Source organism: Platichthys flesus, chromosome 1 (assembly GCF_949316205.1).
Source record: "Platichthys flesus chromosome 1, fPlaFle2.1, whole genome shotgun sequence".
NCBI lineage: Eukaryota > Metazoa > Chordata > Actinopteri > Pleuronectiformes > Pleuronectidae > Platichthys > Platichthys flesus.
In genome coordinates this window covers 11,022,072-11,049,758 of record NC_084945.1, presented here as the reverse complement: position 1 = coordinate 11,049,758, position 27,687 = coordinate 11,022,072, and the positions used below count along the sequence as shown (strand labels likewise).

Here is a 27,687-nt window from a genome sequence, read left to right as displayed (position 1 = left end):
CAGAGTGAGTTTCAGCTGCTCTACCAAGGCCACACAAAGTGTACACTTAATGGCTGCCCTCCTTCGTTGTCGGTGAAATCAATGAGGTCAGTCTGGTTGGACCTATTGACTGTTCTAACCTCTTAATGGAGATGAGAGGGAGGAGGAGCACTTACCAAGCTATTCGGAGGTGTTACTTCGATTATAAGAGCCGACCCCTACCTCCGCCAACAAAGCTCAGACGCTCAGTTCTTAAAGACAATCACCGGAGGAGATACGAACAAACAGGTCCTGGACAAAACATGCTTTAGCTACAAAGATATTGTAAATACAAGCCCCTTTTAAATGAATACATTCAATAACTATAATAAACCCAAAATAATAATAATAACAATAATAATTCAGAACACTGCTATTTATTCTAATATTGAATATTTTGAATAAATTAGTCTTTTCTGTTTAATATTTTTGGTTCAGCTTTGGAGCCATCAATTATGGTCCTGTATGCATCTTACAACAGAGTGATGTGGAAACTAGAAACCTCCAGTACATAAACACACACTAACCCTAACCCTAACCCTAACCCTACTCACCCTAATAGTTAGACATAACCCTAACCCGCACACACACACAAATTTCACAAAATATTACATATCAGAAAAGGACGTAAAATACAGCTTTATAATTATTAACACATACAACAGACGTCTCCTCTCTTACTCTATTTGAACCTAGACGTCTCTGGAAAAGCCCAAGGTGACACAGAGATCAGTGTTTGATCTCAACGTCTGCATCAACTTAAAATAAATGCTGTGTGTATCACGTCCTCTGTCCGTCTGTGTGTGTGTGCATGCATGTGCGTGTGTGATGGCGACGGCGTCCACCCCGGCTCGTTGCTTCTGTTAATTTGACAGGCTCAATAAACGTGTCACCAGCCGCCCCTGAATGATATTTTCTCACAGCCAACCAGCCAGAACCGTCATCCTATGTTGGTGCAAGCGAGGGAGGTGACCCATAACCCTCTGTGACCATCAATCTACCAATTACACACAATTTACCTCAGCTTCGCTCCACTAAAAAGGAGAAAAACATAACAATCATCCTTGCTGCCTGTGTTCTCATGCACGTCTGTTTACCGACAGACGTCATCCGGCAGCTTTTTAAACTTCCCCCTGACTTTTAATGTTTTCATTTGCATTACATATATAAATACAGCATGTGGGTGTGTGTGTCTAGCTGCATGGATGCTAGATTGAGAGAATGCGTGCGCATATGTTCAGCATCTTAAATGGGTGTTCACATGTGGGTGGGGCGCAGGTGCTGCTCCGGCCTCTTGGGAGCTGAGGGGGGAGGGCGAGGGTGTGAGGGGAGTGGAAGTAGATGCCAAAATCACTCTTTAATGACTCGGGGTTGCGCTCATGTTGTGCTCGGGCCCCTGAGATCCTATGTGGCTCATAAATAAGCTCCTGATTTGCACAATGTGCCTCCGGGAACCTCTGAGCTGGTCGGCAGGATGATGACAAACTACGTTGTTAGATAGGATATTGATTTGAGGCCGAGATACATGCAGATTACTTTCAGTTTTAATGAATTATTGTGCACCAAAAAAAGGCTTTTAGGCTGCATTAACCTGCCACTTTTTCGAACCTCATGTATAATTTAAAACTTTGTGGATTCCTCTTTAATAGCCGACGGAGAAACAGCTTTGTTTTGAGATTTACTTTGTGCAGCTTCTTCTGGAGTCACATACATGCACACGTGAGCTGTCCATGGTGCTCAATGAAGGATCACTGCATAACACGACTACGGGCGTGTTCACTGAGCTGCACACAGATATGGAAAACACAGATACAACACATCACGCCGTTACGGTTCCTCGAAACGTTAAAACGACACTTTATGTTCTATATGCTGCACTTCTACACAAATGCTAGGTAACACCCGGCCCCCCCTCCCGCCCACAACACGCTCTGGATCACTGCTGATTGGCTCGGAGATCAGAAGCAGCGTTCTTCTCCTGCACGCATCAGGAAGCATGATTGGTCGCACACTCCAGCCTTTAGCACTTTCGGCACAGCTGGTATATATTTAGCTGCCCACACCCCACACCTCCTCATGCCCCCCCCCCCCCCCCCCCCCCCTTCACCTTCCCTCTCCTCCTCCCCTCATACGCAATCGCCACCTCGTCAGGAAGTGCGTCATAGGCTCGTCAAGGGGGAGCCTCTGGGGTGAGGCACTCTAAAATTAGGAAGTCAGGAACTCTCCTTTATCAGATCTCCATTGAGATATCTCACTCACACACACACACACACACAAACAAAAAATAGAAACGGTATGATCCAAAGATATCATACATAATACATATCGGAACATTCAGTGACAGACACAATGTTCTTACTCTGTTATTACGTCTTCTCTTCTCTTCCCCCCTCAATGCCCGAGACATTTCAGAATGAATGTTTCCGAAGGCAACACACTGAAAAAGGCATTCCAAAAATACTTTTCATTTCAAGGAGGATGAATTACAGAGTCACAGTCATCTTAAAATATAAAACCATGCTGCTGGTTCTGTCACAGATTCCTTCATTATTCAGAGTAAAGCAAGAATTCATGTCTGACGAAGAACTGGTGAGAAGCTTTGTTTTGGTGCATGACTGGACTTCAAATTGAAGGTTCAAGCTCTGATTTACTGATGATTTTTTATTAAAATCATGTCCTGGTTCAATTTAAGCTTTAACACAAACAAAACTGTTGCTTTATTATTATATTCTGTGCTGACAAGGATAGAAAAACTATTTGCAGTACAAAATTATGCTTAATAGAGAAATACAACCTGGAGAGGATAGAGAGGGATGCTAAAGCACCTGAACTGAAGTGTGTGAGTGTGTGTTTGTGTGTGTGCATGGACATGCATGCTTGTGTGCCAGTAGCTCTTCATTCAGCATTGCCTCTTAATGCTCCATCACCAGATGGGAGCTGAGCAGTAGATGTGCGTCTGTGTGTGTGCGTGTGTGTGTGTGTGTGTGTGTGTGTGTGTCTAGTTGGGAGGAGGTGGGGGGGTATTTCCCAAAACCTGAGCCTCCTTTTGTCCTCGTGCCTGATGGCTTCACAGTGGGGTGACACACACACTCCAAATCTCATTAAAAAGTGAGAGAAGGGGGGAGGGCTTTCATGTCTAATGGAACTGGAGGGAGGGGGGGTATATAATAACTTGATGCAGTCAGCGTTGTGTTATAATATGAGCACATTCACATTCTGTACATGATTTATAATTGTTGCTTTTCAACACGGACTCACACTGCAGAGGTAAACTACACAATCTTACAGACACACGCTTCCTTTGGAGCTTTATTGATTTCATGCTGTGGCCAATACTTGTCCATGTGATTTCATTAGTCACAGTGATGTGACACATCTGATAGAGTGGTCTCAGAGCGGAGTGATAACACAAGAGCGACACTATCTCTGTCTGCTCCTTTGTTCGGCTTTTACAGAGACACACACAAGAGCCGACTGTGAGGAATTAACACACTACAGCCGCGGTAGATAACGACAACCCTGGTAAAAACACGATTCTAATCTTAAAATCAGGCCTGTTATCATCTCATGTAAAACCATTTACTGTAATTGCTGGTTTGAATGTCACAGCACCAGGCGCCTTTTCACATCCTGCAATTTACCCATTAGGGATAAAAATTGCTTTGCAATTGCAGGCAATTACTTCCATCAGCAGCAGTAACCAATAACATACACTTGGGGGAAAAAAATCCAAACAGTCCTTAATTTCACTCGTTGTTATTGACTTCCTGCAGCCATTTTTAATGAGAACTTAACAGCATCATTTGCATTCATCTAATGGATTCGGTATTGTGTCGTTGCAGTGATAAAATATTGATGCGTGTGCCTTTAAGTGGCGAGCCGGCACGAGCAGACACCTTGGGACGAGTGTGTGGGAGAAAAGGGACAAGACAATAAACAAACATGAATGACATTTGCTTTGGAAAGACGATGGAAAAATGGTCGTCATGACGTTTCACATGAAACCAGAGAGCAACAGTACAACTCCCTCTGGACTTATATCATTACTGGTACAATGACTGGTCATATTTTATTGTTATGATGGTTTGTTATAAGGTTTGAGTGCAGATTACCGTAAACATTTGTTCATGTTAATCATATAAACTTGTGAATAATCCTCAGCTAAAGAAAAACAAATTAAAATGATCTTCTTGCAAACTTGTTTTTTCTGCATTTATGTATCAAACCACCCATAGAAATTCATTTGTCTTATTTTCTTTACATAATCAGGATTATTCTGTAATATATAAAATAAGATGTGCCACAGAAACCTCAACAATATATTATATATTATATATATATATATTATAAAGGTATTCCTCATGATTTAAGCCTGATATTCTGTTTTAAACATCATACAGGGGACCTCCTGAGCTCTAGATTGACACAACATCAATAACTCAGCCGGATTAGATTTCTGTCAGACTAAGGAAAGCAAAGTGAAGGCTGTGGAGAGGAGACAGATGAAAAGGATAAGATCATGTCATGATCTTTCTTTCATCATATCAGGCGCCTTTGTTATCTGCTGCCTCTCCCTCCCCTGTGCTCCTCCTCGCTCTGTCACTGCTGCATGGTGACTCAGACACTGCAGAGACGCCACAACTGAATGATATATCGGATGAGTCACACACGGGTCGGACACTGTCCATCTCTGAAAACTTTTTTTTCCCTGCATGTACGATTATACACACACACACACACAAACAGACACACACCCACAGAGAGAGAGGCAGGACACTGTAACTCAAACTTCAAGCAGATTTGGCTTCGGCTGTGCAGACAGTGATCTGCCACGATCGATGTATCAAACCCTTATTTTCAGACTCCACTCTGCACCTGCACTCCGGACCAAACAAACCAGCCGATTGTGATGGTGTTCCCTTCACACCGCCCTGGCCACTGATACACAAGAAATGTGAACACACAGTAAACCTGTCAATCCACTGCTCCACAGAGGGCGAAGATTTCTGTTCATCCCCTCGGCCGCTCTGTCCATCTGTCAGTCTCCCTGCCTTCTGCTCAGACCGAGAGTCTGCTCCTCGACTTCAGGTTGAAGGTTTAACACACTGCCCTAATGCACACACACACACACACTGCACCCACACACACTGCACACACACACACGCATGCACAGCTATCCTTATTAGGGACTTTGCACTGACTTCTATTCATTGTAGAAACGTTAAACCATATTTGATCCCAAACCTTAACCATGACCAGTTCATGCTTTGCCTTAACTGAACCACACAAGCATATCTGATGACCTATGTACCTACTCAAGTAATCACATGTTAGTATCCATTGTGTGTCATTAGTCACATTCACTGTTGCATTATGCATGATAAAGCCTTATAGGGTTCAATTATGTCATTTTCTATCTGGGTGCTGAAAACAATGGTTTCTTCATTGCTGAGACTGTACTTCTCTGTAGGTTAAAGACAGTGTTGTGTTGGTTGAAAGCCCTGAGGCCTGGTGTGCTGTCCCCGAGCTGTGTCCCTGAGATACGGACTCTTGGGACATAGTCCATGTGGTATGAGCTGTGAAGCTCCGTCTCCCCTGTGACAAACCAGAAGTACAGTACCTTTCACCCACCAATGTAAGCTTGTATCTCGTCTTTGTTTCAACAACATCACCTTATACTGACTCCCAAAGTAACCAATTTCGATTTCAATTCGCACTACAAAGCATGGACCAATCCGATAACTCTAGACAGTGGAGAGACCACAGAGTCCCCACTGCATAAAGGGAAATGACCCGGTTTTCCAGCGGCCGCCATAATAACAGCTGTTTGAATTCTCTAAAGGATAAGGAGAGGAGCTTCAATGCTTCATAAGTTACATCCTTTAGCACAGGGAACATCAGACCATCCTCGAAAGGAAAGGAGAAGATGCCGCCCCACAATTCTTTGCGGCAAGATCATTTAAAGCGCCACAACCTCATGGCGTCACCTAGACACACCCACGTAAATGGGTTATGGGTAAATTCTACTTTCCTAACTCCTTACAGCTTCTCCTTCACATCTTTCCTTGACCTTGTGACGTATTCCATCTGAGTACAGGAGTAGTGGTTAGGAATTATATATTATATACTTAGACACACACACACGCACATGCACACACACACACACATACTCAACCTCCTGCCTCAAATTCTCTTCACAGGTACTGAACACTTAACAGAAACAGTTCTGCTTAAGTTTTCCCTTTTAAAACGTTGTCCTCTATTAGAAACTGTTCTCATCACAGTCTGTCTACAGGTGTTGAGCTACATGTTGTTTTTGTTGCTTCAGAGAGAGAATCCTGATAAGATGCTTACAGTTTATGAGTTTGCTGAACTGACTGATCCTCCTCTCCACATGAGGCTAGCTGCTAAAGGCTAAACACCAGCAGCTACTAGCATAGCACACCTGAACCTGAGCACCAAGTGGCCGAGTTGCATTATGGGTAATGTAAGCTTTAACCTTTGTGGATGAAGTTGGACGTGTTTTGAGAAAATAACTGAAAAAACCTCTGTCTGTGCTGCAGCAGGATAGATTTAGTTGAAAGAGATGAGTTTGTTCACGATGTCCGAGCCCAGGTGAGGTTGACGTTGATTAAAGAAAAGAAAGGAGTGACTTTAAAAGTTACTAAAGCTACTCTCAAACACGCACTGATGTCCAGACATTTCTCAGATATTTCCCAGATAACACAAACGTCCGTTGATCTGGATATTGTCCTGACTTTTCCTGCCAGAGTATTGATAAAATGTCCTAGTACGTCCCAGTGAGCCCATGTGAGACTACAGCAGGAAGATGCCTGCAAATTTCACAGCAAGAGAATGAACATGTTGAAGATGTTTTTAACCCTTGACAGATGTAAAACAGCAAAAAACTAAAATAAGGCTATTATATCTGGATGAAAAAGAGATGTTATACATGCAGAAGAGGCCAAAGAAGACTTGGAGAGACAAGGGGTGGAATTTTATATGTCACTTCCTGCCTCCTGCTCTGTGGACATTTTCCCGTCGCTGGGAACAAATCTGAATCTCCAGAAAATGTCAATGCACAATTTTCCGGACATTTGCCACATTTGATGTCTTTTTGTATTTCTATACTTCTCTGTCACACAGGAAGTAAAACTGATTAAACAACAATTTGCAGTGGAACATTATTTGTCAACATCTCAGAGAAAATTTAAGATTTGTTAGCAGCTTTAAATCTAAATCAAGAACATTATTCCTGCTTTTTATGAACCTTCCTCAACTGTAAAGGTTCAAATAAGGCAGTGGTACTTGTGTCCTCCTGTATTTCTGTGTGTGATGTACAATGTGTGACCTTGTGCAGTTGTGTGCATGGTCTATTGATCAATGTGCGTCTACATGTATTATTTGTGTATGTTTTTTTCTTTCTGTGTGTCTTTTGTTCACATTTCTAAAACTGAGATGAGTTGCTATGGAGACAGGGATACTTGTGTAGAAAGGAAGTGGCAAAAAAGAGAGAAATGTGGTTGTCAGGAGAGACTCCAGGTCCATGAGGGTTGGGGCTGAAACAATGAGTGTGTGCGTATGTGTGTTTGTTGTGTGTGTCTGGGGTCAAGGCTCAGGTCTTCTCTACACACTGAAGTACATTCGTATTTCTTTATTCCCCAACGAAAACCTTTTATATTACTCTTATCTTGCAAAAATAAGATAAAGACAAAAACGGGGATCCATCCATGTGTTTTATGCAGAAGATGAGAACATAAACCTTTGATTAAGATATTATATTTATGCTGATACATATTTGTTCATCACAACACGGTGGGGGGGGGGGGCGGTGGAGGCTGTGATACCTCATGTGTTGACAGGGGTCAAGCGACTCGCCAGCGATAACGCACTCCATCACTTCTTAATTACATTACACTGGTACTCCATTGCTTCCACTAGCTCCCGGTAATCTTGTTAGCATCCCAGTGATTGCAGCAGCAGTGACAGTGAGACGAGTGGGAGCGAGGCGGCGCGGGGCCGAGCCCACGTCTGCCGGGAGGTTGTGAACGTGCACCAGGCTTTGTGTCGGGAACCCATGGATCTCCGTTTACTGCTGGAAGAACCTGCACATTGATACACTGGTTCTTTCTTCGGCTACATGGAACCACTACATGTGCACTGTGTTCTCCATTAAAAGTAAAGATGGCTTCTTTTTTTCCTTACAGCACCAATGGCTTGTGCTTGAGTAGCTATGCTGCTCTCTAGTGGCCATTTGCTAACACTTCACAGAACCCATTTTGAAGACTAACTACAGTAATTTCCTGGCAGTGATTCCACAGTGGCTCCAGGTCTAGGAGCTCAGTGTGACAGGTAGTTTAATTAAAGTAAAGGTCCGCCCGCAGCTACCGACCCCCTGGCCTGGCAGCCTGAGCCGAGGTAACCAGCACTCGTTTGTCACTGGAGGATCGACTGACATATTATTTATTAGTCATTTATATGAATGCCCTGCAGCACCACAGCCAGCGACAGGCGGCTGACAGTAAGACAGTTTTAATACTTTGTGGGAATAATTAGCAGTAATCATCATGAGGCTGCGACATGACCGAGCTCAGTCCCAGTGAATTCCTCTGAGATGAGTCTGTTTTTTTTCTCTTACACACATCATTACATGATTATGGTGGTGAAACATTTTGTGGGATTAAAACACAGAGAGATTTCAAGGAATTCCCTTTTGTCAAAAAGGAAACCTCTTAGGGTTGTGGCTTTTTCAAAGCAATAACTATTTTTTTTTTAAGGAATTCATGAATTTTTAGCCTTGATAGAAAAACAGATAGACATCTCTGTAAAGCAAACAGGAAAGAAAAGAAAAATAAATAAACAAATGAATGGTCACAGACATCAATCCAGCCTGATTATTTTAGTATTGTACAAATGATTTGTGTTACTTCCACCAAGGAGGTTATGTCTTAACCACTGTTTGTTGTTGGTTTTGTATTTTTGTTTGAAAGCAAGATTACACAAAAACTACTTATGAAACTTGGTTGAAGGCTACAGGTCAGAGAAGAATTCAGGATTCAAGGATGTCTCTAAGGCTTTCTCACATTGTAAGTGCGTTAAAAAAATATATACACTTACTTATCAGGGATACATTAATTAGGCATATTAAGGGGACTGATATCTATAGTGTGTGTTATTTTGTGTAGCTTGTTTGAATTTAAGTGGACTGTCGGGCCTTGGTGGTGGGTACGAGCTCTACTGGGTGTCATTTATAGTTTAAAATCTATTATTGCACTTCTATAAAGTTAGGAGAACTCAGACGACAAACTTTACACAGCCAAGGAACAATACATCTAAAAGGGTGTTTATTTTTCATCCAATTACATTTTATTTCTAACCCGTTATCACTGAAACTTACTCATATGAACTGTCAGTATGAAGACATGTTAATGTAGTGTGTAAAATCAACATGTTCTTTAAGAGAAATTGTGTGAAACCTAAACAGAAACCTGATCAATGCATATATCCAACTAATAGCAGAAGCTCACACACACGCACACACACACACACACACACACACACACCAAACACACACACACACGCACACAATATAATTCCAATGACACAGCTCCTTCCCCCTCCAAATGAAATCTGCTTCAATCTGACAGAATGATAAAACACTTGTAAGTCCCTAATAACTGTGTCCCCATCTGAGGGGCCCCAGGTCCTCTTGACTCAGGGGACCAATTTGAGTGGGACACAGCACATGGTGCCCTGTGCCGAATTATCACCCCCACCGCCACCGCCGCCACAGCAGCGGGGATAAGAGGGAGGCGGATTAGGGTTCAGTTGTCTTGGCAACCCGAGATGCCATCTGTCAGGAGTGGGCTGATCCATGTCGTGTCGCCGGGACGCCTTTTTAATTCAAACATTTCCTCACTGCCAGAAAGACCCTCCTGTTAAAATCTAAGAACTCGTGGCAGGATGTGTTTAACTGGAGGGTTTAGTGTTTCATGATGGGTTCTGATATGAATCTCTATTGTGGCTGAATTTAGAGTATGGGTGTGCATTTTAACAAAGAGACTGTTAGTTGAATCCTTAAAGCCGTGGTAGATCGAGGATTTTTCCATAACAGGGGCCTTAAAGGAGCCACAATTTACAGAGGGGAGCCAATTATGTGTCCAACATATATACACAATTAATGATTCAGTGAGTTGCATATCACTTGCTCACTGTTAGTTCTATAGCTTTGGGCAAAGTCACACATCTTTGAATATATTTTTGACAATTCAAGCACATTGTGTATTCTTAACACAGCTTCATCTGTATTCTTATTAAGTTTGTAGAAAGAATAATTCTTGACAGGACAGAAGCACTTCAGGGACCAATTTGATTTCAGCCTGGGTTTGTGCCCCCCTGGCCCCGCCCCTGGATCTGCCCTGCCTGACAAAATACCAGCACCCATATTCTTGAGTGAGGTTTCTTATAAAGAGAAACAAATGGGCCAGTGAACAACAGGGTTCTCTGGATTCATTTCGTTTATTCACTCCTGAGTCCTTATTAAACTAGTTTAACAAGTCGATAAATCAGTTTATATCAGCTTAACACATTGTGTTTTTTATTAAGTGTGACTGAAAAACTTTGACAATGACAAGACAATATCTAATCGAACATCTTGTATTAATTTGGCACACACATACACACATTAATATTCACTACAGGTCAGTTGTTGAATACTAACCATGCAGTGCAAATGAGCGAGGGGGCGGTGAGGAGGTTTACGTAGGGAGGAAGAGGGGAGGGACTGATTGACGTTGTGACATGAGGGACTCGTCCCCCTGGTAGAGCGCTGCAAATGAACCAGCAGCTCCACCTGGCACTGGAACAAACACACACGCACACACAGAGCCACACGCACACACAGATACACACAAACACACACACACACACACACACACACACACACACACAAAACACACACACACACATACACGCACACACACACACTCACACACACACACACACACACATACACACACACACAAACAGTTAAAGCAAGTAAATAAAAAAGATGTAGCTATAATTACACATTTTGACAATATTACAATAAACTGTTTTTTATCTTTTAATGTTATAATAAATTACATCATTGATTAAAATATTTCTCTTCTTTTAGAAAAATAACTGAGTGATGAAATAAATATCTTACTGTAATATGACACTTCTCGCTTGTTGGTTAGTCCAATTTGGAGGAAGCTGCAAAGCCTCTAGGGGGCACAAGTGAGAGCCAGTTCACTTGTATCTGCATCTGTTTCACAAAGCTTAAGGCCAATGTATGCTTCTCCGTTTTGACGGACACGGACAGATAGGACTGCCTTCTCCAACGTGGAACGCCCTCTCCGGGCCTCTCCGCGGCTCCTCGGAGAGCTTTTCGTGCAGCTCTCCTTTTTCTAACTACACGTCGAAATGGCGGAGAGCCCACGGGTAGCCCTTGGCTGTGATTGGTCCGCTAACGCCAGCATTTCGGAATGGAAACTTCCTGTTCCATTCCCTACATCACAATAAACCAAAATCACAACTACGACTCTATGATTAATGTGACAAGTGTGTTAAGCCAGCGGCGTTGTCCGGCTGACGGTTGCTGGTTAGAGCACTTACGGCTCGTGTGTACGGTCACATACGGTTATAACGAACTTTCATAACGTGGCTAGCGGGCTAACCATCATGCTAACTGCGGTGGGAACAGCGCAAAAACCCACTGACTTTAATCCCACGGCTCATGACACTGTTTCTCAAACACCGTCAGGTTAGAAGCAAACACTTGGTAGTAGTTAGTATCGGGAGTCCCTGCTGACTGTGTGTGGAAGCTGGGGGGAAGCTTGCTGCCTCCGTGTAGCTTCAAGCTGTTGCAGCTGTTGAATTAGCAACGCAGTTTGGAAACAAGACCGGGGAACCACTGCATTAAGACACGATAACATAAGCATTATGACCCGCTGGGTGTCACTTTATTCAGCAAAAACTGTCGCGTCATCAACATCCTTTTTCTGTTAGCTGCCATCGTTCACTGTGTGTGAGGAGCCGGAAGGACGTAAATAAACCAGCGTGGACTTCTTCTATATACCTCATGAGGTAGGCTTCTCTAAGCTCGACTTCAGTTGCGCCATCTACTGTTCTGGCGGTGAATTGTTTTCACAACAAAAAGGCTCGTAGAACTATAAATCAAAAAGGGTCCCTCCGCTTCGTCCGTCCGTCAGTCCGCAACGGACTCGGAGTAGCATACATTGGCCTTTAAGCATCTTACTGTAAGCAGCTGGTTTATTATCCCAGTGGCCATTTGAAGAATTGCATTCTAAAAGAAAATAATGTTGGGGCTGCAGGATTTTTATCTAAACAATGTCTTTTAAATTGTTTGACTTGTTTGATTTGGTTCGGATTGATGTTGGGCCCCCCCAGGTTCCCTTTTGCCTGGAGCCCCGAAAAATTGTTAAGACGCTCCTGCAAACATACCTCAACATTGTAGGCATGCAGTTAAGTGGAGACTGGAAAGAGTATTCTATCATAAGGAAATAAAATGTAAATCACAGGCTGCATTACAAACCTTCATCAGATACTAAATCATGTCTTCAAGACTTAAAGACTTTATTTGTCATGTGCACAACAAGTACACACAGCAGCCGCTGGGAGTGAAGTTCTTGAGTAACAGGTTCCTTTCTAGCTATGCTCAGAAATGTTTTATAAACACAAAAGCAAAAAATTGTATAAAGAATATAAAAAATAAAGCCAAAAATGTAATATACACCTAAAATATTAATTACAAACTTAAATAAAATGTATTAATGAGTAGAATGAGTGGATGAAGATGTCAGTAGACTATTTGATATTTGATGTAACCTGTTTGGGTTTCTGAAAAGGGAAACAAGCAGCCACAGCAATAACCTTCAACTTTATTAGACACTGAGTTGAGTTTCATTTCTCATCATTGTGTCGGGTCAACTTTGACAAACGTGGCGAACAACACGTGGCAGACGGTGTCGGTGTTGATCTTCAGGATTGTGAATGTTTCAGTGAGGCTCGTGTTGCGGTGAGTCGACGCCTCCGACTCGCGCTGTCGGGTTCACCGTTTGAAAAGTGACGCCCTGCATGTCCCGCTGCTGTTTGACCCGAGCACCGTCAACATCTGGATCTGTGTGACGTCCACATGTGCGCGAGGAGAAGAACACGAGCGGGAAGAAGCTGAGAGCAAAGTTTTTATGAGAAGAGAGAAAGTTCTGCAGGAGGAGGCTGGAGTTCAGTGAGTAGATTTTACATTAACTGGAAAGTTTGCTGTTTATGTTGAGAGTGATGATGATGATGATGATGACTGTGATGATGATGATGATGACTGTGATGATGATGATGATGATGATGATGATGATGATGATGATGATGATGATGATGAAGATAAAAACATATACTTTTAATTAGTGGTAGAAGAGACACCATGTGTAAAAGTGTGTAAAAGCCCTGCATTCAAGATCTATTCAAATACGAGTAAGTTAATATATTGGAATGAAAGTATACAAACTAAAAGTACTGCCTATTCAAAGTGTGTATTAATTCATATGTGAGCAGGAATATAATGCAATCAATGGTTCTTTAACAACTTTTAACAACTTTTCACAAGGTCACTGGTTACATAGCTATGAGATAAATAAAGTGCATAAAAAAGCAATATATTATTAGTATGCATCTCTTTAATGTAGTGGAGTGTAAGAAGTTTATAAAGTGCCAAAGCAATGGAAATACTCAAGTAAAGTACATCCAAATTTGACTTAAGTGAAAAGCTGTACTACGCTACTTTCCACCACTGTCCCTCTTTTATACTTCTCCACTGTTTCTGCAGAAGTTTTTTCAGTGTGTTACTGGTGTTTGAAAGTAGATCTATTAAGTTTTTCATTATAATGTAAAATGGTACACTCTGTTTTGTTTATAATATGGACAACATGTCAGTTTAAAGTAACTGACTGAAAACTCTTCCAACTGAGTATGTATAGTTCAAAGTGTTTTTTCCGTTATTTGACTTTACAACCACACAATTCAAACCCCTCTTAGTGTTCTTTCTCTTTTTCTTTTCTTATTTCTTTCTCTTTCTCTGTTCTTGAATGATCAGATTTCTTTATGAATCAAACCACAACAAAGAACTAGGTAACTTTGTGTTTTGAGATGAGCGCTCTCTCTGTACATTGATGCTGAACTGAATTCTCCTGCATGTTCCTGGAGTGTGAGCTGTCACAGCCTGAGTCAGGAGGAACTCAATGAACACACTGTTCAGAGCCGCTCGGTGTTTATTGACTTTCACCTCACACTCAAACAATCACTGGAGGGTTTTTATTTTTTAAACCTTGTATTTTAATGTGGTTTACTGGATCTGACGTATCGGGTGGGGGGGGGCCTCCACTGTTCAGCGTGTGCGTAAACAACAGCAGGTAATAGACCTTTCCATCCTGTGTTGATGGGGGGTTTGTTTAGTCTGGAAGCGGCTGAGGGAAACTCATAGTGTGAGTGCAGCACCGTGGCTGGAACCTGTGCCTCAGATATGCAGTCGTATCCATTCAGTGCCTGTTGTTCAATTCTCAGAATGTACGTCACCTCCACATCAGATCCTTGACTCAAAGCTAATGGATAGAAATCTATTACGGCCGGCAGCCACTTACACAGAGTGGAAGCTAAACAGACTCTGGAGACAACAGCACAAAGCACAAGCCTGTAGGTGAAGAATCTTTTACTGACATGTTTGAGACTTCAACTTTGTTTGAAGGTCAGATCTTTGCCTGTGGAGCCATTTTCCGTCATGAACTCGAGAAAATGTCTGGAAAATTGTGTCCGGACCTATTCTGGAGTTTTCCTTTCATATATGAAGAACGCAGCAGGCAACGGTGCAGGTTGAATGGGATCACAGCAACAGGACTCTTTCTAGATCGTCCAGTCGAGGGTAGGAGAGCATGCAGGAGGCAGAAGGCGATGAATAAATCCTGCTGCGCACGTGTGTTTGTTTACAGCTCATTTTCAGACATTTTACTCCTTCTGGAAAATGTCTGCAGCTACTTTACCTTCTAACACACAGCCCCTCTGAAAAACGTATCAAAATACAGCTAGTCGTGAAACCAGCTTTTTACCTGACCCAGTCTTTTGTTCCATTCTCGAGAGTCACCAGTGTTAGAGCCGTGCTGACGGCAACCAATCAATCACTGTCATCTTCTGCACATACAGTACATGTTCAGGTATTCGAGGCGACGCTGGCTCTCAGTCCCTTCACTTTACTTTCGTCTTTCATGTTGGCTGCCGTGTAATTTTACCTGTTTCCACCACAAAGCTGCTGAGACTCAGGGGGTTCGCTTCTACTGCGGAAACATAATTAAAGGTTGTGAAAGACGACCGAAGCAAATTTTACTTTGGAAACATTTAAGGCTGTGCAAGGTAAACAGGGTGTATGCACGCGTGTGTGCGTCTGTGCATCAGTGTTGTGTATTTACATGCATGGAGCCTCAGCCCTGCAGGAATATAAAGACTGCTTGTGTCTGGGAGTTAGGCCACTGGGTGACCTTTGCATTCCCTTCCCAGCAGAGCCATCCTGTAGCAGAGGTGTGAATATTGCACCTGGATGTTTTGTTGGAGACAGGGGCTCTCATGCCCTGATGGTCAACCTGTAAACCAGCCTCAAACTTGGCAGGTAGCCCCTTCATTTTACTTGTCTCTGGCCCATGTCTGCATGTTTTCTTACAATAGAGCCTTTTCACTACATCCAGGAAGAAAGGTCTGTCGGCCACATCCTCACATTTATCACCCTGAGCCCTGATTTCACTGACAAACATATGTTTTCCTCTGTAGCAGCATTACAAGGACATTGACATCAACCCTTTGCTATAATAAGGCATCTTCAGGACAAATTACAGTGATGATCTGTAACACATGAGCTGCAGGTACATTCATGTATAAACAGAGACAGCTGCTGTCCAGGTGTGGTTCTACTATTCTATTTAAGATAATGTCTGTGTTAGAGATAAGGGTTTTAGGTGGTTCAGTGGCTTGTCCACAAACAAGAAGACCAGGTGATTCGATCCCAGTCTCCCCCATTCCATGTGCCAGTATCGTGCCCAGGTGTCCTTGGGCAAGATACTGAATTCCAAATTGTCCCTGATGGCTGTGTCGTTAGTTTGTGAGAGAGAAAAGTGCTGCACATACACTGTTTGAATGTCTGTGTGAATGAGTGAATAGCAAAACTGTACTGAAAAGAAATTTAGCAACCTTCTCAGTTTCTGTCACTCAAAATGGACGTGGATTACTGTTTCTCATGAAACAACACACCTCTACTGTTGCAACCATTGCATTGTTTTGACACTGGGCTGTTCTGGGTCTGAACGCTCCAACAGTATTATTACTTGACAGCTGAACTTTAGATTCAGTTATCTGGCACAGACGGAGCCTCTGTCTTTACTGTCCATTACCCATTAGACCCAGTGACCCAGTGCACGTGTTGTTGTTTTAATTCCAGCTGATTAGCAGCGAGGGCTATTGGCAGTCAGGCCATGCCACTGCATGGGGCTGAGCTTTATGATGGAGGCGGCACTAGGAACCAATGAGCCATGACGCCGCACCAGGAGACTCAGGGCTGCAGCTGTACATCTTATTAAGTCAGTCAGTTGAGTCCCTTTGATTAATGTTGTGGTTATTTTGTGTTTTGACTGCAAAGATCGACCTTAATTATCCTCAGAAACCAGTAGGTTTTCATTAATCGTTGCTTCAGATTTATTTCTAGTCTGTCTTAAAACAACAGTAACACTCATACCCTGTATCATACGTCAACGACCACACATTTCAACAGTTACTGTTTGTCCAGAAGATGCCTGAAAGGAGATCTCCCCTAATGCAATTTCAATGGAAAAAGTGTGGAACAGAATCCATGGTCCTCTTTTTGTGCAAAAATTCAGCAGCAAGTAAAGCATCTGAAAAGCATCTGACACGTTTCTTTTCTCTGTTCCCACTTGTATTTGCTGTCACTGTTTGTTATTATCTCCTCATGGTGTAAACATAATTTACATGTGTTGTTATGTAATGTTAACAAGTGTAATGTGTAGTGTAGCGCAGTACTGGATTTGTAGATTTGTACCAAACTGTTTGTGACAGATCAACAAATGTAAGTGAACTGTAGATGAGGAATTCACTTTTGTATTTGCAAATAGAATTAGTGAAATTGTTGAACTTTAGCAGGATGAACACCTTCCCTAAACACTCTCACTCAGATACTAATGAAAAACGTCAAATCAAAAGCTGACAAGAGTATGATTGATAAAGATAAGTAACATATCTTTCCTTTTGTCCAGTAACAGCCAAAGAGCTGAAGCATGGACATTGACGAAGCAATGGGCACCAGCCCTGAGAGTCCCGTGAGCCCGAGGCACCAGACCGGACTGGGTATGAACTGCCTTCTGAGTCCAAAGTACAGACACTCTGGACCGGGTCTCACCAGCCCTCAGGAGTACAACCAGTGGCTTCCTTACCGCCACGACGCCAGTTTACTGCCCATGAAAGAAGACCTGGCCAACTGGCTCAACACCATGATGGGTGAGACAGTCGACCACTGGTTTAATTCTGTAAAACTGAAAGCTGGGGTCATTATTTCAACAAAAAATAATGACAGCTACATTACAAGGGAGAATGTTAATTACAAATGTAATGTGACATCTTTGATATCAATAGTGTTGTTTATAACAATCTCCCATAGATACACTGCAAGACTTAGTGAGTTCAGAACTTGTTTTTTTTTATTTTGAAAGACACTGGTGAAGAAGCTGCGTTCAGAGAGACACATTAACATTCCTATTATCCCAGATCCCTGAAGCACCCTCTCCATTAGAGGGAAACGTGAGTGGGATTCCAGGGAAAGGGATGTTTTCTTCCACTTTATTGCATGGTGAGGGAAAACATCAAAGGTGTGCACAGGCCACAACCTGTCGGTGGGTTTCTGGAGAGTGACTCAGGCACCACCAGGTTCTGAATGATGCATGAAAACTACAAAAAGGCTGGAAAGCAAGCTGCTGTCTGTCTAGTGGGGTTTGTTTTGAAACACAACAGTTATTGGTTCTAGTTTGTGTTGGGAATTAAAGCCTCATTATCTGTTGCTTTTCAGGATTCTTGTGGCTACGGTTGGAGTTTTGTGAATCCATAAATACATAAATGAAGGTTGTATTACATTAATGAGCAGGAATGGGGCATCTGTTTATCTTCTCATTAACCAAGGTGTTTTCATGACACTAGTTTTACTTCTGAACTGCAATGAGGATACATATGCGAATTGAGGTTTTTATATTTTAGGCTGTGGTATAATCAGCAGCTCTTTTATATGTTTACCTTAATATTTCTTAATGTTATATTACAGGGTTTCAACAGGGTTAATAAAGTCTAAAGCTCAATAATCTGATTTCCAGACCATAAAAAGTCTTAAATACAATAAAATATCATCGTTAAATTTCATATATTACCGTCTTTTAAAAAATCTTGCTGAAACCTGCAGAAAGCTGGTAGGTAATTCGAAATGAATCTTATCATTTGAAGGTCATGCAACCTGACAACTTTTTGATGTTCAGACTCATTTGACTGCTAAGTACTTCTCGTTCTTGAGAAACCGATTTCTGTGTATATTCAACCTGCATGTTTGTGTGTGTGTGTGTGTGTGTGTGTGTGTGTGTGTGTGTGTGTCCTCAGGTGTGGAGCTCTCAGCAGACAGTCTGATGGAGAGGTTAGATAACGGCGTTCTCCTCTGTCGGATGGCACAGCTGCTCCAGGAGGAGATGATCCACGGCAACAGTGGCAAGGTGCTGCAACAACACAAAGATCATGCACACAATCACACGCACACAAACCTGAAGACAGAGGAGACGAGGACAAAAACACAAAAGCACACTTTGCCGATGAAGAAGCTGATTCAGTAGGTTAATCAGTCTTTAAAAGGACCAGTCCCGGCCCTGTATTCAAGAACTAGTGAGCTGCAGGATTGCTGCGTGATAGAAACTTCGCCTGTAAATCCCACAAAAATCTGCTGAGACTTAAAGTGTAAAACCAGGTCAGGTCTGAGGTTGGGAAGACGATATCTCCTGTGGTGCTTTCGGAAGTTGTTCGTACCTGTACATCTTGTTTTGACAAGATCCTACTGGAGATAAAGAAAGATACGTCTCCATCCCTGTATTTGTTATTGAAACACTCCTCTAATAAACAACATTAATCCATTAACCCGTGTGTGTGTGTGTGTGTGTGTGTATGTGTGGTGAAAACGATTACAGCCCTTTGTTAGGAGAGTGATCCACTGGCGAGCCGATGCAACCTCGGGATCATTTTTCGCCCGGGACAACACAGCCAACTTCCTTTACTGGTGTCGAAAGATTGGCGTTGATGAGGCTTACCTGTTTGAGTCAGAGGATTTGGGTGAGTTAAGACGGGAGAGGGCTCTGAATAGACTTGAGGAGCGCTGACCATTTTCCCTCCTTTTTGCCAGTGAAAGGCCTGAAAGAGAATGAAGCTATACAGCAGTTGTTATGTTCTAGATTAAAAGAAAACTTTAGATTTGAAGGAAGGAACGTCACTGAGGTAAAACACTCTTTGTTGTGTGTGAATAACATATTCTTATTAAATCTTATTATTGTCTTTTTTCCAGCTCCAACCCTCTGATTTTGACTGCGTCTTATTTTGAAATATAATACATTAGTCATTGTAAATTAGTAAATGAATAGCACATCGATTTTATTTCCCGGGAGCAGAAGTTACTTTTGAGTTATTTTATTTTTTGTTTGACTTCCTTGGTATTATTTGTAGTTTATGTTAGTCCTAAAACTCAAATAACCCACTGCATTCTATTTAAATAAGATATTTCAATTTTTGTGTCACTCTTTTTATTTTTTATAATTTTTTTTTTTTTTTTTTAAATTAACTCCAAACACTGTTCAGAAACTAATTAAAATGAACCAGTTAAAAGCAACTAATTGAGGCATGAGGATCACACTAAATTATTTCTGTGCTTTAAATCTCCTCAAATCACGTTTCACCTTCTGTCTGTGTGAAGCTCTGTGTCCCTGAGGAGAAAACCTGCAGTCAACATGCTACCAACATGTCACCGTGTCATTAAGCAGACTCTTCTCTCTGCTCTTCTCACCTGGGCATGTCTATGCATGGCTGCAGATGCGTGAGAATGATAATGTGCAGGTTAATCCCCGGCAACAATGAGTCCACCCTGCAGGCACACTAACCTAATTCACCAGACTAATTGAATGACAGGGAGAGTAAACTGACTTTCCTTTGACAGGCGTCAAGTCGACTGACGCACTGATGCAAATGCACACATGATATCATTTTTATTTTTCTTCTCTTTTCATGGTCGAAAAATCCCATCGGCAATTCTGTCAGAAATCTTGTTGACTTGAGAGCTTGCAGCACATAATGTAGTCGTACATCATATTTTAAACATTTGTCTTCATGATTTGTTTTTCCTTGGCCGAAAGAAGGTTACGAAAAGCAAGCACCTTTTTGAAAATGTATCAATTCTGCACTGGAGGCTTTTTCCTGCCCTCATGCCCTCAGCTGCACAACCAGGGCCCACAGGAATTCCTCTTCAGCTTCAAAGATACAGATGCACAATAGAAAAACCTCCTGAAATCTGCTATCAGTCCAGACGGCTGAAGTTTATCTCTGGAAACATCTTTCTTTTCAGATGAGTAAATTCTTATTTCTGCCCCTCCACCCTCCTTGTCTGTACTTCATGTATGTGCCGTGTGAAGTCCTCCACAAGCAGCCCCGCGAGGTGTGTCTGTGCCTGATGGAGCTGGGACGGATCGCAGCCAGGTAACTGGGAAACAGAGCACCCCTATGGTACCCTGAGTAGAAAACTGATGCATTTTATTTTGGTAATGTGAAATATTCGCCACACAACAATCATGATGCAGAAAAGACATGGTCAAAAGTTATAATAGAGATAACTGCAGATGTATATACTGGGATTCAAGCTCCATTGGTAGGGAATCACTGCTCTTGGATTTATGGGTGATTTATCCCATGTTTCTGTAAAACCTCTCAGGTACGGAGTGGAGCCTCCAGGTCTGGTGAAGCTGGAGAGGGAGATAGAGAGGGAGGAGAGGGGCTGCTTATCTCCATCGTCCCCTCTGCCCTTCTTCTTTTTTCCTACTACATTGTTGTATTCACCATCCCAGTCATCCCTGCCCTCGGCCCCCTCTCCTCCTCCTCCTCCTCCTCCTCCTCCTCCTCCTCCTCCACCTGCGCCACTCACTCAAACCACGACCTGTCTGTCTGAACCACTCGCCGCATCCCTCGCCTCTGATCTTCCATCAACAAACCCGGGGCCTACGTGTTCATCCCCCCCTCCGCCCTGCACCTCAGCCTCTCTCCCTTGTACAACCACAGCCTCAACACAAACACCTTTGTTCTCTTCATCCCGCTCCACCAACGCACCTGCTTCGGCGCCGCTGTCAGCGCCCTCGCCAGGACAAACCCTGCCGCCCAGCGCCAAAGCTACAGTAAACAACCACACTCCAACAGCGACGCCCCCCATCAGCTCGCCACCTGCAGCCCCGACCCCTCGATCCTCTGGCAAATCCATGTGCAGGAGGAGCGCAGGCACCAACAACATATTGGATGATATTGTGGGCATTTTATTATTTGAGCTCACATGTGTTAAAGGTGTTTTATGAATGTCTTCTTGATTCGCTGGATTCTGTGTTCCAGGTGAGGAACATTATTGAGAATCCGCCCTGCAGCTGTCCGACCAGGTTCCTGGTTGAGAAGCAACCTAAAGGCTGCTACCGCATTGGAGAAAAAATTCTGTATATACGTGTAAGTATGATCACACAGATCCTGTCTCCTTGGGATAATGCTTGCTTCTGTAATCAGGATCAAACAATCTTATAGGAAAGTTTAAGAAGCTTCTAAATCCAGATCAGACACCAGAATCCTTCCCTTCACTCAACCAATTGTTTTCCAAACCTTCAATAACCAAACGTGAATGTGACCATAACTCAAAGTCCTCCACTTTGTTCACCCAACATTCTCCCTGACACGTGTGCAGTTATAACATTTTCCTCTTCAAAACAAATAGATGTATTAATTTGTATGAGACAAGGTTGGTTAACGTCCACCCAAAGAGAATAGAATGAAAAATATTGGAATATATAAAACATATATATCAATATGGATTTATAAATATGTGAAATTAGAGTGGAATTATTACTTCACAGCTTGACTGGAAAATTGTGAACCACATCAAATTGCTCATCCAATGAAGACGATTCGTTGACTCTCCGACACATATTAAGATGTCAGATGATTCATTATCAGCTGAGTCAGCAACAAGTGCTTTGTTTCAGAGCGACTGATGTGAGATCGTTTGGAGTGGAGGCGTCTCTCAGCTCCAGCGAGTCGTGCTCCACCTGCGAGCGTCGACACAAAGGCTCGAGGAATGGCCTTCTGGGAGGCTGGGTTGCTTGGCAACCGATGGTCAGGATAAGAACGGGCTGACAGTAAAACGCTCGGCGCACGAACCTTCAGCCAAGAGTTCAAACCTGAAGGAAATACAAACACGGCTCCTTCAGGGGGATTCTGCGGAGATATGGCCGCGCTGTGCAGTTCAAATGGCGGCCCACTCGGGAGTTCAATTCTATGTCAATGTGAGGGGGGATTGACATATAACAAGGTTTTACTTTACTGTCGGAAAACAACCATCCATCCATTCAAAGAGAAAATAACAGCTTCAGTGTGTTGTATATTTGAGTTATTTGCATTATCCAGAAATACAGAGGAGCATATGCGATAAAATAAAAATAAGAATATTGGGTATAACACAGTAATTCAAGCTAAAATCTGATTTCACGTTGTATATCTCTTTCATTAAACACAGAGGTATTTGTAACAGCATTGGGGACTAACTGGTCTCCTCTCTGAAACCCATTGATGCTTTGTTAATCCCATTGACCCGACGCTCTCCCTAAACTGGTGATCAATGCTGTCGGTGTCAGCAGTTACATCCACGTTTTGACTTGCTGACAGACAAGATATTCCTACTGCCCATTTAGCAACGAACGCACCACGTCGAGTCCGAGGACATCTGTTTCTCCACAGCGGACCTGTCAATAACACGCGGGCACGTGTCTGAGCACCACATCAAAGGATACCTGGCAATAAGGAAGCCATAACCGAGGCGTGTCATTAGTTTATGCTGAAGTCAGCAAAACGAAACTAACACAAAAAACACAAAAAAATGGTGAAACACAAAAATGTCATTTTTATGTTTCACCATTTCAACCGTTGACCTTTTGTTCCCTGCAGAGCCTTACACATACATCATCTCAACAAAACCCTGTCCACCCGTTAGTTTACTGGCCTAATTACCAGTTTACTCTCGACTTGCATCGCTCGCTTCCCTTTCCTCCAAACCTCCAACAAGCAAACACACCTCAGCTGTGTGAATAGAGCGCCGCAGCCCATCAAGCCCGACTCCATCCATTACCTTGGCGCTCACAGCTGCCTGCATGTGTGTGTGTGTGTGTGCTGGGAAACATGCCATGAACTTCAATTACCATACACCCCGATAGCCCCGGTGCCGCTCCTGGGAGAGTGTGCCATTCAATGTGTACAGACCTTTTTAAAGAGCAGATACTATTGATTACTGAGACAAAGTCATTAGCGAGGGGGTTTAATCAGACAGCTTGTTAATGAGCGGCTGAGCATGACCCCCCCCCCCCCTGCCCCCCTCCCATCACATGTAAACTTTCTCCCCCACCTCTCTATTCCCTATGGAGACTATTCAATCATGCCAGCCCCGGAGTGCTCCGCCATTCTTTGGTGTTAAAATAGAGGAAGGCTTTTGCTTTCTTCTCTGCACCCAATTAGGCTCTCCTTCAGCTTTGTATCAGGGACACTGTCTGACTCTGACTGTGGAGTGAAGAGACATGCAAACACCTCGCAATATCATGCATCATTCTGTTCAGCACGCCATCCACCTACAAACGTAACAAACTAAATAAAAAAAATGTTTTAAAGAGTTATAATTTAGCAGTAATCTGCAAAACGAGGCCGAGGTCGTTGTATTCTCTCACCTTCAATCTGCACTTTTGGTATAAAACCTTTTCACCATCCTTCCCTCTCAAGTGTCCTTGAGCGCTGACTCCATAGAAGCTGAAGGGTCCTGGCTCTTCACGCGACCACGTCTAAGAGGCGACATGTAGATTAGCAACTTGGTACTTAGGTATGGCAGTTACTTGACATCAGCATGCTAGGACAGAGCTTATTTAGTAATTAGTTGTAAACTAAAATGTTCACATCCTCATTTCATCGTGGAACCATTGATGTTTGTACAAAATTCCATGATAACCATTACAGCAGTTGTTGAACTTATCACCAGAGCTCTCAAATCTCGTTGGCTTTCAGAGTTGACATCATCGTCTGAGTGTGTATGTTTTTTCCTTAATTTTTGGCATCTGTTGCGTGCTGGAGATGTCATGGACACGCCCACTCGCTAGCGGGGAATGATTCTTACATTTTCCTCTGTATTCTCACGTGGGTTAGGGTTAGGCGTGACTGAAAGCAGCTTAAGGTTCATCTTCTTGGGACCATGAGTGTATGCACAAAATTTTACAATCCTGAATATTGTACTTACATTTACCAAAATAAATAAAATAGGCCTCAAGAGGGTTAAAATCTGGAACGCTGCCTTTGCGTCGCGATTTCATGAGGAAAAGAATTATTACAATCACAACCTCCACACACAGTAAAAAGCTTCTCGGTTTGTCTCTTTACTGTAAATTCACAAAGGACTGACTGTGCTCAAAAAAACATCCGAAGCGGCGTATGTGGCTAAAGCCTGCCTCCTACTGGCCAGCATCTAAACGACTCCTCTTCCCTGAGAACACTCATGCATCTTTCAGCAGGGAAGGAGAGAGGGAATCAATGGAGCTGCCATCGGGGACACAGGGGAATCCAGACGGTGGGTTATGGGCCGCAGACGTAGGACACTTTGTACGCAGAGCCTGTCGAGGGGGGGGGGGGGGGGGGGGGTTGTAGAGACAGAAATAAAGGAGTCTGTCACACGAAGAGGGCGAGCGAGGACCAGGTTACGAGAAATGAGACGAGTAAATCGTAATGACCAACAAGTGATACAAAAACAAGTTACATACAAAAAATGTAAAAAATGTAAAAAAATTATTCAGAGACCGACAGAATAAAGGTTCACATATTATCGTAACTCATCAATGTTGCATGGATATGATTTGGTTTCTTATTTCTCAACTGGAGATGAGGACCAGCCAGATAGAACCCCCCCCCCCCCCCCCACGTGTGACAGCAAAGGGGTTTATTCAGGGTGTCAGACTCGACCTCTGTCGACCTCAACATTTTAATCTGCAGGGCGACAGCTGAGACGCAGCACGTCTGGAGTTTCCTCCGAAGGTGCACGCGCTCACAATGATTTTTTTTTTTCCTCCCCTCACAAGGAAGGGCAGATCTACTTGTATTATCACATCCTTAATGGCTCTGTGATGAAGGGTTTATTGGTGATAAGGCAAGAGGGGGTGGGGGGGGGGGCTGCTGACAGGACAACGGATATGTTAATGTCTCCTGGGAGTTGAGGGGCCTGCGCTGAACTCATCTCAATTTCTCCTTTCACCCCCCCCCCCCCCGCCATCCCCCCCCCACCCCCCCCCCCCCCCCCCCCCTCTCAGGCTTGATATTGTGGCAGCGGTTGCCATGGCAGCAGTTGGTTTTCAGCTGTAAGGACGGCTGTCTGAGGAGGATGTGTTGATTCAGAGAAAACTGACGTCTCTGAGGCTACTATTAAAAGACGGGCGTTTCATCTGCTGTAGTCCTTTTCAATTTTGAAAGGGTGATTGTTGTGCGGTTTGCGTTGCAGGCCTATGTGGGCGTGCGCCTTTGTGCGTCACTGCGTGTGTGTGTGTGCATATGTGGATTAATCCTGCGCGTGTGCTCAGCTGGTGCCATGACGTGTTGTTTCATTTGGTTTAATGAGATTTTGACAAAGCAATCTGAGAGATCACCTCATAGCCACCGGATGCAGGACTAGCCCGTAAATAGTACATTGATGTGTGTGTGTTTGTGTGTGTGTGATTACTGTCTTCCCATGTAATTCAGAATTCATAAACATCTTGGCATTAACCCTGCCAGAAAATGTATGCATACTTCATTACCCAGCAATCCCTGTCTCGACTCACTGTGCGCTCTGGTGTCCCCCTTGCAGATGCTGAATGAGCGTCATGTGATGGTGCGTGTAGGCGGCGGCTGGGAGACCTTTCTAAGTTACCTGCAGAAACACGACCCCTGCAGAGGAGGACCGGCCGGCAGGTCTGAGGTCAGGGCCTGTCGGTACAAGGCCAAGTCGCCCAGTTTGAACATCTCACCTGACAGCTACATGGTGGTCGGCGCCCATTACCGCAGCAAGAAGTAGACTCTGGAGGTGTGACGGTGAAAACTGGATCAGGCTAAACTGTACAAGGTTAATTATTTTAATACAAAGATCAAATCTGTTTAGCTTTAAATTAGAAAAAGAAATTCCAACTTTTTCCTTCTTGAAGGTGGTAGGTATGACTTGCTCTGACCTGTTATTTGTATGAATGATCCATATACTGATAATCATAACAATTTGGCAGTGAAGCTATTACAACACTCAATAATCAATGAATTATCTCTCTCACCTTTCTAAAGGAAAAGGCCAAACGTCTGGTTCCAGTTTCTCCACTGTGAAAGATCGCTGCTTTTCTTTGTCATATATGATCACGAGCTAAAAAAATTGGGTTTTTAAATAAATACCAAAACAACTTGAACCCATCTGTGAGAAAGTATAACAGGGAATGTTCACGATCATTTGATATTTTACAGAACAATGAAATACTGAGGAAATAATCATCAATATAGTCAATAGCAAAAATAACCTGCAGCAACTCCAGTATCATCACATAAAAACCATTGTCAATGGTTTTGTGCAGTACCCTATGCAAATCAGTGTAGTTCAATTTAGCATTTTGTACAGTGACTTGTGTTTTTGTAGTGTAGAAAGTATTTCTCTGTGTATCATGGTGCTGGAGTTTGAATATGAGAGGTTTGAGTAGTAGACAGCAAAAAAAACAATGCTTTGTGACTTTTCATGTATTTTGTATTTTTTGGTATTTTATAGTTAGTTTAAACTTTGAAATAAAGGATAAAATAACTTTTTCATTTCAATTATTTTTGCCACCTATACTGTCACATATTTATTTTTATAACATTACTTTTCAGTCCGTACAAATTTTGTGTTTTTGTGTCAATACCGGCTTGTGAGAAAGTGCACGTGCACACAAACACACAAAGACACGCACACACAATGCCCCTGTGTAGCAGTGAGTTCATCACCTCAGCCTGAAAAGACAAAAGCACCAAACATCACGTCCTCCCTCTAGATGGCACCATGTCCTCAGTGACAGAGCCAGGCCTCGTCCTCTGCTGTGTTGCTGAGGACGTCCATCCTCAGCTGAACTGAATCTTCTGTTTCTGCTTGAGCTCCAGAAACCACGACGTTCCCAGTAACAGTAACAGACACATAATGATGTCACGTAAAAAGAGGATTTACATGCAAAACACGGACAGTCACAACACATTAGTAATTACATA

The 27,687-nt window shown here is 43.0% G+C and overlaps 1 protein-coding gene across 1 annotated transcript; it reads left to right on the top strand.

The window, feature by feature from the left end:
- Positions 1-17,423: 17,423 nt before the first annotated feature.
- On the top strand, positions 17,424-26,512 carry gas2b (growth arrest-specific 2b). Its single transcript, XM_062394068.1, has 7 exons — positions 17,424-17,598; positions 18,739-18,848; positions 19,314-19,455; positions 20,802-20,865; positions 21,098-21,680; positions 21,763-21,870; positions 26,282-26,512. The coding sequence occupies exons 1-7, from the start codon at positions 17,451-17,453 to the stop codon at positions 26,486-26,488; spliced, it is 1,362 nt and encodes a 453-aa protein (XP_062250052.1). The 5' UTR covers positions 17,424-17,450; the 3' UTR covers positions 26,489-26,512.
- The last annotated feature ends 1,175 nt before the right edge of the window (positions 26,513-27,687 follow it).

Coding starts and splice junctions, on each gene's coding strand:
- gas2b (XM_062394068.1), top strand. CDS start 17,451: ATGAACTGCCTTCTGAGTCCAAAGTACAGACACTCTGGACCGGGTCTC. Junction 19,456..20,801: donor GTTTGAGTCAGAGGATTTGG/GTGAGTTAAGAC, acceptor TGCCGTGTGAAG/TCCTCCACAAGCAGCCCCGC. Junction 21,681..21,762: donor ACAACATATTGGATGATATT/GTGGGCATTTTA, acceptor TCTGTGTTCCAG/GTGAGGAACATTATTGAGAA.